Genomic DNA, 12,437 nt, shown 5'->3' with positions numbered 1-12,437 from the left:
TTCTTTTTTCATTTTTTCCCATCACACTTTCTTTCTCTTCACACTTTCTCTCTCATTATATGTTTCTCTCACATTCAACTTTATCTTCCATCTCATTTTTTTTCTTATTTTTCTCTATGAGTAAAAAGAGAAATTTAGGTTCGATTGAAAATACCCAACTAATCAAACATTATTTTTAAGAATAATACATAAGTTCATACTCATTCCCATTCCATAATACTTTGATACTCTTTCTTATTCCGATTCCTAGAAAATAACCAAGCGCACCCTTAGCAACTGTTGGAAAAGATTTTCCTTCAAAATGTTTACTAGATTTCAATCTATGTATATTGAATTAATTGTTTATTAAAAGGGATTTTTTTACATAGATTTCGTATGTCTGTGTTTAGTATATTTTCTTGCAATTAATAGGATCAGAAATTCTAACCCCGTTGACCTATTCTCCTAATCTCAATGCCTCATTTTTCATTAATTGAATTTTAACTTGATGAATTAGTTTAACTGACCCACCATTTGATTCGATCACCCTCTCCGTTTAACTAGCTAATTCATTTATTTTATTCGATCAGCAAAATTGATTCATCCACTCATCTTGAGATGTCCAAGGCAACTTATTTAATTTGACCTGTCCAATTCATCTAATTGATTTATTTATTCATCATATACATTTTTAAAAATAAATAAATAACATTTTGGGGGAAAAGAGTTATTAGGAATCATAATTTCCTAAAACTTAATTGTAAAAATTATTTTAAATCATAATTTATAGAAATTAATATTCTAAATTTATGTTTACGATCAAATATAATGTAAGGAAACATAATTCATGCAAATTCTTAACAAACAAAATAGTTATTCAATCCAATTGGCACAATCCAAATCACCCTCATTCAAACGTAATCCTCGAATTAACCGTAGTCATCCTGATCTGACCTAAATCAGACGAGATCAAATCAAGTCATGTCACTGCGTGGGCCAATTTATAATAGTAAAAGATAGAATTTGTCATCCTAACGACGTTATACTGTCGACTCCACAACTATATGTGTGGAGGTAAATCAGAAAGTTATAATTGGTCAATACGAAAGAGATTTTGTTCTCTCAACTTTATCAAAATTTGAATCCTTGCCATATATATATATGTCTCATACTAATCAATTCAACCCTGCTCGGGACTGTGTGGGTCAATTTATACCCCTTCTGATGGGTGTAGAATCAACAGATGAACCTAGCAGCTTAAGGCACAATGGAGAAAACAACATATATATGATCCAAATACTCACAAGAAGAAACAAGATAAATTGTATTACTTAACTAAATCAAAGCGCTCAACTGTCATTAATTTATAGGTTATTGAATCCAAAGAACTTACTGCCCAATGTCATAACAAACACCAATCCCACACATTACATTAAACGCATTTATTTTAGAACCAATTCAGCATCTTGAAAATTCCTCACGCCCACACAATCAACGCAGCCGCCGCCGCCGCCATCAGCACCTTGTACGTGTTTGACATGATTTGGATGGACGAACTCGGCGCAGGAGCAGCAGGTGTCGGAGCAGCCGGAGGCCAGGCAGGGGCAGTGGGAGGCCAGGCAGGAGCAGGAGTCGCCGCCGGAAGAACAGTGATGGCGACCTTCTGGCCCTTAGAGCAGTGATCTGCAACCCCACACAGGTACCATTTCCTCCCTGCAGTTTTGAGAGGCACCACATCACGGCCGGAGGTGAAGTTACGGGGCGAGTGGGTAACGTTGCACTCTTTGAATTCCGCTCCGTTCACTGGGATGACATTGTGAACTCCTGGAGGGTAGTTGAAAACTGCAAAACAAATGTACAGTCTTATTCCTACCATCATTTAATGACAGCTTTACAGACATTTAATCACAACTAGGCACACTACAATCCTGTTCTGATTTATATAGAAATTACCCAGATTGTCGCCAACCCAGAACTTTTGGGTAGCAGCCCATTCAGTGTAGTTGAAGCCAGGCCTCCAGCCTTCTTTACCACCAACCACAATATCTCCTGACATGGCAAATGGAGCAACAGCAGAGACGATGGCGAGAATTAATGCAAACATCTGCTTGGAAGCCATGGAACTAAAGAATGCTAGATGCAAAGCTTCCCTAAACTTGATGGGGAGAGGAGATTGATGTTTGCAGAATTAGTAAAGCAAGTATATATAGCACTTGATAACATGACTGAGTCAGCAATGAGAGTTCGTCCTGAATCGAGGCTTAAGCATTGTGTTAGCTGTCTGATGCAACATGTAATAGGAAAAATAAGAAAGAGAACTAAACAAAGAGGACAAAAAAGATGGAGTCCAACGGCAAAGACAATGAGGTTCAGGTATAAACTTAGCATATATTATAATTCTTCTTTCCTCGGTGTTGCTGTTCATCTTGTAGCCCTTTGACATGATGCCAGACTGTTTTTAAATTTTTATCGTTGGTTAATTTTGGAGGATTGTCCTGCAGAAATGTGGCAATAGCAATCTATTTTACTTGAAACATTTCACCCAGGGAACTGTGACTGGACGCACAAGTCTCCAACGATTCTATTGAGATTGTTTGCTAGCCGCATAAATTTCTTTAATGTTATATTAAAATTCGGAAGATTGATTAATTTGTTTGTTTGTGTTCAGAAGCAAGAATCATGAGATTTCCTTGAGTTGAAACACTTAAAGGTACTACAGATTTCTAGCAAGACACGAGTACACGACACACTTGGCCAACTAATAACTGGCTCAAAACCGGGAAACATTATTATGAAATAGAGTGATAAAGTCGGGGCAACTCTCTCACTTGGCACTGGCCAGTTGAGTGCGGAGGAGCTTAGCCGCAGCGACCATGCTGGTGAGAGCAGGCTTGACTTCGGCATACTTGCGAGTCTTGAGCCCACAGTCCGGGTTGACCCAGAGGATGTTGGTTTCAAGCACAGCAAGCATTTTGTTGATGCGGTCAGCAATCTCCTCAGTGGAGGGTATCCTGGGGGAGTGGATGTCGTACACGCCCGGGCCAATGCCAGCACCGTACTTGACTCCCTCGCGGAAGACAGAAAGCAGCTTCTCGTCAGACCGGGAGTTTTCAATGGTGATAACATCAGCATCCATGTCAATGATGGAATGGATTATATCGTTGAAGTTGGAGTAGCACATATGAGTGTGGATCTGTACATAAAAGATAAATGGTTATGCGAAGATTCAACAGATGTGGAGATTATTACTTCAAGGGTAAGAGTGGAACCTGAGTAGTGTCCTGAACACCACAGTTTGTGATCCTGAAGGAATGAACAGCCCACTCCAAATAGAAAGCTTCCTCAGACTTGCGAAGAGGAAGGCCTTCCCGGAGAGCTGCTTCATCGATCTGAATAACCTGGATACCAGCAGCTTCCAAATCCTCCACCTCTTTTTTTATAGCAAGAGCAATCTGGTAGCAGGTCTCAAACCTGATACAGCAAGCAACCAGATTAATTTAAAAAGTAATTTTGAAGTAATGTAACAGAGTGTCTTACTGAATACTGAGTTTATAGAGAAAAAGGCTCACCTGGGTTGGTCATTCCTAACAAAGGACCAGTTGAGAATTGTGACGGGACCTGTCAACATACCCTTCATTGGGCGAGCAGTCATGCTTTGGGCCAGTTTAGACCAGAAAACAGTCATGGCCTTAGGACGGCTAACATCACCGTAAATGATGGGAGGCTTAACACAGCGTGAACCATAAGATTGCACCCAACCATTCACAGTGAATGCAAAGCCCGAAAGTTGTTCCCCGAAATATTCAACCATGTCATTTCTCTGCGGTGACAATAAGTCCAATATGTGACTGAACACGGGACACATTTCCTGATAGGAAACAAGATAGTATGACTTGCATGCTCACCTCAGGCTCTCCATGGACCAAAACATCAATATCAAGTTCTTCTTGGAGCTTGACAACCTTGCTGATTTCCTCCGTGATGGCCTTCACATATTCTTCCTCTGAGATTCTGAGAGTATACACGATGATGAATATACAACCATTACAGCTCGGAGTGTAAGAAAAGGAGAATAAATAAATAGGAGCACCCACTTCTTTGCCTTGTATTCACGTCGGACTCTTCGAAGATCCATTGTCTGAGGGAATGATCCAATTGTGGTTGTGGGAAGAATTGGAAGGTTAAGCTTTTTCTGCTGTGCATCTAGCCTGGCACTAACATTTGTGGCCCGACGGTGGTCAGACCCCTTCAAAGCAGCAGCCTACAATGCCATCGTTAAATCATTAGGAGGTTCAGAGAAACCAGAAATTAACTACAGTCAAAGATACATTACAGCTTTTTGAACTTCTTCATTGGTCACCCTAGGAGATGACTTTCTCGAAGACTGGGCGACAGCATTGGCTGAGAAGATAGCCTGTACACATAAACCAGCAAATATAAGAGAGTGCATATAGAACCTGTGCATGGTGAACAGAACAAGTTGTAATAGAAGAAAAGCATATCATGATTAGATTACTCAAGTTCCATTCATCACCACAATCTATGCCGAGAGAGACAAAACCCATAGTGCTTCTGTGAGACTAGTAGTGTCTGACACAAGAAGTGTACCGATTGGCATCCCACCAAACCATAGGGTGAAAGAGAGATCTATCATCCCGTGTCACTAGATTCAACACTTCCAGATATGTCTATCTTCGAGTAATTATTGAAGGGGCAACCCAATCGATTTCCTTGGCCACCAAAAGAAACATGGATGCAGATATCAAATTTGTAGGCAGATTGGTAAAATTACCTCATCCTTTTGACCAGCCAAGGCTTTAGCCAATGCATTCACTTCAACCACCTTTTGCGCAGCAAAAGCAAGCCATGACTTAATCTCACTATCCAATTTTGTTTCATTGACAAGGTCTACAGCAGTGTGCATGAGTGAGCATGACGTAGACACAACAAGCTTGTCTACAGGCAAACAAGAAATTCCATCAGTTGCATTTTCAATATAAAGGCAATTGGAAAGAGTAAAAAGTGATCCATGAACACCTTTGCCAACAGTGGCCTCAAGAGCCTGAAGTGTGGTGAGAGATGATGCAAGATCATTTGCCCAAATATTCCTACCATCAACAACTCCGGCAAAAAGGTATTTTCCAGCAGGGAAACCTGCGGTCTTGATCAAGTCAATTGTTTTGGTTCCACGAACAAGATCAAAACCAAAACCAGAGACACTCTTCAAAGCAGTGATAGTCCTGAAAAATTCAAAATATAATGAAAATTTTCAAAGAACATGCAACACACATTATCAGTCAATATGAACAGACTAACTTGTATGTTTCTGCAGGCACATCAGCAAAATAAGTCTCAATAAGCACATCCAAGCCAGACAGGGACGATTCTAATTCAGAGTAGGCCTTTGTGAAAGCCTCTATCTGGTAGGATTCAAGATCCTTGACAAGGGTTGGCTCATCAAACTGAATCCACGAAGCACCAGCTTCCTTCAGCTCCGCAATAACTTCCCTGTTGTTTTACAACATTGCAATTTCAAAGAACAAAACTAAATGATAAAAATCATATAAATCAGATCTAAATAAATATTATAGGGATTGGTTTAGGATCTCTACTTGTAAACAGGAAGAATGCTGCCAAGAAGTGAGAGAGGAGAAAATGACTTCTCAACACCTCTAGCTGGTTTTGAGAGCAACAGATATGTTACAGGACCAATGAGAACAGGGACGGTCTCAATTCCCAGCTGTAGATAACAAAATCACACAAATAAGATGATTGATCAATGAGAAGCATAAAAATAAGACTTCCTACAATATTTAATCAACCCAACTATTTGAAGAAGAGCTCAGGATCATTCATAAATATCACATAACATAACACTACTAGAATATCTAGTTCCTGGTACAAATAAAATCCAACGTGCAATTGAAGTTTCAAGTCAATTCACTTTAACAGCATAGATAACTTGAGTGCAAAACCAGTTAATTAACCATAGAACTGAGATAATTTGGTTTAAAAAGATAGCTTTGGCAGCATGTAAGAATAGATTATTCATGTAAATATTTCCACTTTATCATCAAAGGAAAATATATTGATGGTCAAGGAAACAACAAAATGCTAAGCATTCACATGTCCTTGGAGAGCTAGATGCTATTTTGTTAAGCCTCCAATCAGATAGAAAAAAAAAATTATATTTTCATAAAAACAAGCATGATACCATCAGCATGAGTCAAATGATACTGATAAAATGGGAACCACTGGAAAAGAATGGCCAAACAAGAAAACTCAAGTTTAATTAAAAAAAAAAAAAGAAGAAGGATCCAGGTACATACTGCCTTTGCCTCCTTATATTCAGACACTGCCTTGTGAGAGGAGTATGAGAACTTGGTGTGCGGGCCCAACTCAGGGACAATGAAATGACTATAAAGTAATAATGTATCATCAGAAGTACAAAATAAGAAGAATAACCAAGTTAGGTGACAGGAAGTTCAAGAGGACCTACTAGTTTGTGTCAAACCACTTGGTCATCTCCATAGCAGGAACAGAGGCATTTCCCCTGGCCATAGAGAAATAGATATCAAACCCAATCTCTCCACCACTATAGTTGTACCTCTCAGGAACAGCACCAAGCATTGCCGTGGCATCAAGAACTTGATCATAAAAAGAAAAAGTATTGCTGGGAATGTATTTGATTCCAGCGGCAGCCATTTGCTTCCAAATAGAACATCTGAGATCAGTGGCAACCTTTTGCAAATCTTCGGCACTGCTCTTCCCATCCCAAAAGGACTCCAATGCAAATTTGAGCTCTCTCTTGGGCCCCATGCGAGGATATCCAACAATGTGTGATGCCATTTTACTATAAATGACAAGAAAATGAAAATGCAATCTTAAGTGAAAAACATTATCCTTGTTATGGATATAAATAACAGTAGCCACTTTCAAAAAAGAAAAAAAAAACACAGCCTGATTAAGTGGACCACAAAATAACTAACAGCATTACACCCGAACTATCTTGTCCATACCTTCTTAGAGAACTTAATGCGTCTAGCTCTCGTATGAGTGCATTAGATAAGTAAAACAAATTGTAATGAATTTAATTTAATGAAACAAACCTGTCCATAACATCTTAGAGACCTTAGATATCGCACTGGCGCTAAGAATAATGAAAGCAATGTAGTGAGATCAATGGACTACATCGCTACCATATCCATCAAAACTTAGCCCAAGCTGAAACCATTAACGATGGATATCACTACAGTTTTTTTAGTGTTGGCAAATCGACATGCAAGGTGGTTAATTGAACGAGAATAGAAAAGATAGAATGAAGTAAAGGGATGAGGACAAAATAAACTGGGACAGTAAGCCATTCAGAAAGGGAGGCCAATTTAAGTCACATAGGCAAACAACAAACACATGGGATGCAATCGAGAAGTGTGTCTCCTCGATCTGAAAGAGCTGATTAAAAGCACCAAACAATAGCCAACAACAAAGGTAAAATCACCGCAATCTAGCCAACATCAGATATACGGAGGAAAGATGAAGTCCAAAGGCCCACTCCTTCAAGCCTAAAGCGCCAGATCTGAGTACTACTAATCATCAGAACCCCAGAAAAATATGCAGATCTAACATTTCACTTAAGCCCAAAGGCTTGGCAATCAGCATGAGATCAAAACTGAGAGATATCAAGCACGAAAACACAGACCGGGAGCAAATATGACCAAGTTGTCGCGATCCATAACTGACAGAAACAGATCCAGAACGCAAAAAACCAGCCGAAGGAGATTTTACCAAAATAGTGAAGGTTCGTATCAATATGCAAAAAATTCAAAAAAAAAAATAAAAAAAATCAAACGTCCGAGCATTAGCGAAGGGTACTAACCAGTAAACCCTCGACAAAAATAAACAAAGTCAAGAAATTTCTTGGACGAATCAGACCTAAAGGTTCTTCTTCGATTGAAAAAATCGAAACTATTATAGCGAGAAAGCTTGGATCTAGTGGAGAAGAGTAAATCGCGAGCAAGAAGATCTTACCTTGGATAGCGGAGTAGGATCGGGATCCAAAGGAAGTGCAAGGGATGGCGAAGAGAGAAGCACGAGCGTAAGCCGTGGTATGCAGCGCTATTAATAGACTCGGATACGCAAACCAACCAAAAATGAAATTAAAAAATAATTTAAAATACGCTAACCGAAAAATATGGCAAATATGTAAGTATAAGTTCTTTCTACTTTCTTTTCTTCAACAGTCATAATTATTTTTTTAGAAATATGTTAATATTTTTATTTCTCAACTTACTATTTCAGTTCCATTCTGATTTTTTTGCAAAAAATAAAAATGAATTTTAATCGCATTCCTATCACGAGCCAAAAAAATATATATATTGGGAAACAAGGAATTGGTGGATGTAGGTGGACCTAAAATCTATCCCATATAGAGAACTACATTTTAGTCATTCCATATGATCAAAATTTTATTCTCAACTATCAATTAGTATTTAACTATCAGCGGCTACGATTAAATTTTGATCGAATTGGACGGCCGTATAGGAAAGATTTCCCCTGTCGTGGTAGGTTTGGGGGTTGATGAAACGGTGCTACACCAATGTCAATGGGAAGGTGGTGGTGGTGGTGGTGGTGGGCTCCCATGTTAAAGAATTAATCGAAAGAAAATTTTCTGTTCCCACTTTTTATCAGCTCTAGTTGCTTTTAGAGTAAGCTGGCATTGTTCTTAGTAAAATATGGAAGAGTGAAAATTTCGATTATGAATTTGCGAAAGAAGAGAAATGTGACCGACACACAAAGTCGAAGAGAAAGTGGGCAAGCAAAGCTATAAATTAACAACATGTGATGTACAAAGCAGTCTCTTGACCTCTCGACAGTTTAAGGACGGACAGAAAGGAAGTTGGATCTTGTCTGTTCCTATTTATTTCTTGAATATATACAATGCATTCCAACAATCTTTCAATGAAAATTTGTACTTATTTGTGCAATTACCTGTTAAAATAGCATCTTGTCTGTTCCTATTTATTTCTTGATTATATACAATGCATTCCAACAATCTTTGAATGAAAATTTGATACTAAAAACTGGGTGTAGAGTATATACAGGAATTGATATGGTGTGTGACTGGCCATCGGAATTACATTTCCACAACTAAGACAACTCAAGATGTGCACGCCAAGGAGGATGAAGAGTGGGAGAGCCGAACCATCAATGGCTTATATATATATATATGTTGCAAAAAGGCGGGTCCCGCCGCCCAGCGGCCCCCTCACCCCTGCCCCACGAGTATGAGAGGGAGTAAATCACGGTGAATACGGGCCCGGCGATGACATGGCGGTCGAAGGTGTTTAGCACGGACAGATATTGATGTTATCGCAATTGCTGCCGCAGACCTTCGACCTCCCGACCCATGTTGCAAGAATACCATGTCATAACCGGTTGATCCCGCCCGTGGGGGCGCTTATATATATATATATATCTATATACAAGGAGGATGAAGTGTGGGAGAGCCGAACCACCGGTGGCTTTTATATATATATATATATATATATATATATATATATATATATATATATATATATATATATATATCCTATTCTTAAATTTTGTGAACCGTAAGGATGACTCCCATTTCGACTATATGATTTGATTTGAGATCATAGATGGCTAAGCCATCAATGAGCTGTCTTCAATGTTGATGGAGTCGTTGCACGCCAAGGAGGATGAAGAGTGGGAGAGTCGAACCACCAGCGGCGCTTGTAAAGCTTGAGAGAAGGAGAGTTAGAATGGAGACCAAGGGTACTCTAGCTCAGCCACTCTGGCATTTGTGTCAATCTCCGACAGAAGAAAAATAGAGAAAATGAACAGTGGAAAAGAATGTGTATATTAGCTCGTGCATATGTCCGCCTACCTTGGCCCACAAATGTGGGCTCCTTTTATAACACCGTTGGAATGATATTCTTCTTTCATTAATTAAATGTTGTCACAGTAAAAAAAAAAGTCTCATTGTTGTATCTTCATTGTATGCAATCGCCCATACTCTGTATCTTATATAATAATATTGCTCTACGTGCTCTGACAATCCATGTACTGTACGTAGCATTATGGCGTCAACCCACGAGATAAGAGTCCATTGGGCTTAAGGGTCTGGCCCCCTTGGAGCTGGGTGAACCAACTGGAAGAATCAAAGAAGAGTTGATAGAGCAGAGTGACCAATCGGGGGAGCTAAGTTCCTTAGAGTATGATGAACCAACTGGAAGAATTGGAGGAGACTTGACTGAGTGGAGACATGAGTCGAGGGAGCTAAGCCCCTTGGAGTCGAGTGGACCGATTGGAATTGGATAGAGCATCTGATAAGTAACTGAGCTGAAATGCGGCAGGGAGCTGAATGGAGTGCCCTCAACTTGACTACACCGCCAAGTCGGGGGGGTTGTTGAGTTAGTGATATGACCTAAATGGAGGCGATCAAAGCATTTCCAACTTAGCAAGACTATTGGCCTTCTCTTGACTTTCTCATTACACGGGGAAGTCCCTGATTACTCCTTGTATCATGAGCCTCCTTGAGTTTGGTCGAAGGAGATATGAGTCTGACTGACTAAACTGTTATGCTATAACAAAATGAGATTATCGAGTCAACAATGGACACACGAGAGTTTGGTTAAAAAACCTATGTACGTGACAAATCCCCAACAAGATGTGGATGTCATTTCTCATTAAATACCGCTATGTGAACCATGCATAATCAACTTCGATTTCTAAGCTGGGTATGTTTTGATGATATTTTTTCAAGGTTAGGTCTATTAATGTGACATAACTAACTGAAAAGATAGAGACGTTAGTCGGATCATAATGATTACCTGGCTTGTGTCGATTCATACGCTTGATCTAAGAGCTAGAGATTGATGCCACTTTTTTGCCTCCCCATTCCAACCGTCATGGTCAAGCGAGTGAGGGTATATTAGGTTGAGAGAGTGTGGGTGACATCGTCACCATCATTTTTGTTTGCTCCTTAGGTCGTTTCTTCCATCATCTTCAAGCTTCTTGTGTCAAGCCTTTCCTTAAGCTCTCATTGTCTTTCTCAAGTCATTTTCTTTGTTCTTTTTGACCTTTTATCCTTGGTATGAATTTGGGGGGCTTAGATCATATTCGGATGTCGTATGAGATCCCAGTCGACCATCACATTGTAATCCCTAGTGTTGAGGATCGCCTCCATCACCCGTCAACCATCTTCGAGAGTCACCTAGTGAACAGGCTCTGATTCTCAATCCCCAATTTTTTTCTGACATCTTCTAATACATTTGCATCCACTTGTCTCAGTTAGCTCCAAACTTCTTCAGACAGTTATGTGGGGTAGTTATGGTTTTTTGCCTATATCGAATCTCTTTAAACCCTCAGATATTTCATTATTTCTTCTACCCGAAGGAAATGAAAACGGGATATTCTATTTCTCCTCTCGAGCTGGGTGTAATTTTTTGAAAAAACTATCCTCTTCTCACAAAGGTGGAAGCCCCAATTCCTTTTTATTAAGTCTCCTACTCCCTTGTCATGGCCCACCGAGTGGCAAGCAAACTTGCCCTAGTCTCCCTCTAACAAGAACTATAAGTTAGAGCTCACGTATTTGGAGTCCCCTAACAGACCTTAAGTTTGATAGCAACAAGCTGATCAAGGAGGCACTACTCTTTCGCTTCAGACTAAGCCCGATTGCAACCCAATTAGAAACTTATTTTGGTAAGAATTTTATTATTTCTTGCTTTGTGATTTCTAACAGAAAACCTTTTTACTTGTGTAGTTTGGACCATGTTGTAGGTTATTTTCAATAACTTTCAAATTATTTGAGCCGAAAGTGAAAGCCCATGGCAAACTGCTCATTGACCTAATCGTAGATGCGGCTGCTCCCTCGAGGGATGTACTAACAACCCCACAGTGCCGACGAAGCATGTCCCCTCTAATGAGTTGAGGGCACCCTTGAGAATAAATAGAAAAAAGTGCTAATCGTCAAGGCCCTTAACTGAACCAACTTAGCAGATGTAGTCCCAACTATGATCTCTCACCCTGGGTAGAAGGTTTTCCAGCTGAGGGGAGTTCTACACATTTGCTCCCTGAACTAGCTTCCTCGGCTCTTTCTCATAAGGATCTTCAGATAGAATCTGGTGGTCACCCCGAGCCAACTGTTGGACCGCTGGACCGGCTAGAAGGGGGGTTGAATAGTCTGCAAAAACAAAAAGTACAACCCTTCTCGAACTCTTAAACTAACACTTGCATAAATTAGCTAAACAGAAAGTAAATCAGAAAAGACGAGGCATACCGGGATTGACTTGGTTACAACCGGAGAGGTTGTTAATCCAAGGAAGATGATCGCACTAAAAACTCCTTCAGGCGGAGAAGCCTCTTACAACGATGAAGCGCACAAAAAGAAGCTAAACTACAGACGAAGTACACAAGTGTTGAAAGAATTGCTTGAG

The 12,437-nt window shown here is 39.8% G+C and overlaps 2 protein-coding genes across 2 annotated transcripts; both read right to left on the bottom strand.

Annotated features, from left to right (window-relative positions):
* Positions 1-1,284: 1,284 nt before the first annotated feature.
* Positions 1,285-2,145, bottom strand: LOC122017750 (blue copper protein 1a-like). The gene is made up of 2 exons (XM_042575433.1): positions 1,933-2,145; positions 1,285-1,821 (listed from the first exon to the last, which is right to left on the bottom strand). Exons 1-2 carry the CDS (start codon positions 2,096-2,098, stop codon positions 1,457-1,459), a joined length of 531 nt encoding a protein of 176 aa, XP_042431367.1. The 5' UTR covers positions 2,099-2,145; the 3' UTR covers positions 1,285-1,456.
* A 501-nt stretch (positions 2,146-2,646) lies between these two features.
* Positions 2,647-8,135, bottom strand: LOC122014768 (5-methyltetrahydropteroyltriglutamate--homocysteine methyltransferase 2-like). Its single transcript, XM_042571187.1, has 13 exons — positions 8,008-8,135; positions 6,479-6,832; positions 6,309-6,396; positions 5,592-5,719; positions 5,296-5,487; positions 5,017-5,219; positions 4,772-4,935; positions 4,313-4,393; positions 4,074-4,240; positions 3,885-3,990; positions 3,549-3,799; positions 3,249-3,450; positions 2,647-3,172 (listed from the first exon to the last, which is right to left on the bottom strand). Exons 2-13 carry the CDS (start codon positions 6,826-6,828, stop codon positions 2,804-2,806), a joined length of 2,301 nt encoding a protein of 766 aa, XP_042427121.1. The 5' UTR covers positions 6,829-6,832; positions 8,008-8,135; the 3' UTR covers positions 2,647-2,803.
* Between the last annotated feature and the right edge of the window lie 4,302 nt (positions 8,136-12,437).

The sequence above is a fragment of the Zingiber officinale genome, chromosome 8B, assembly GCF_018446385.1.
Source record: "Zingiber officinale cultivar Zhangliang chromosome 8B, Zo_v1.1, whole genome shotgun sequence".
NCBI classification, from domain to species: Eukaryota; Viridiplantae; Streptophyta; class Magnoliopsida; order Zingiberales; family Zingiberaceae; genus Zingiber; species Zingiber officinale.
This window is presented reverse-complemented; position numbering and strand designations above follow the sequence as displayed.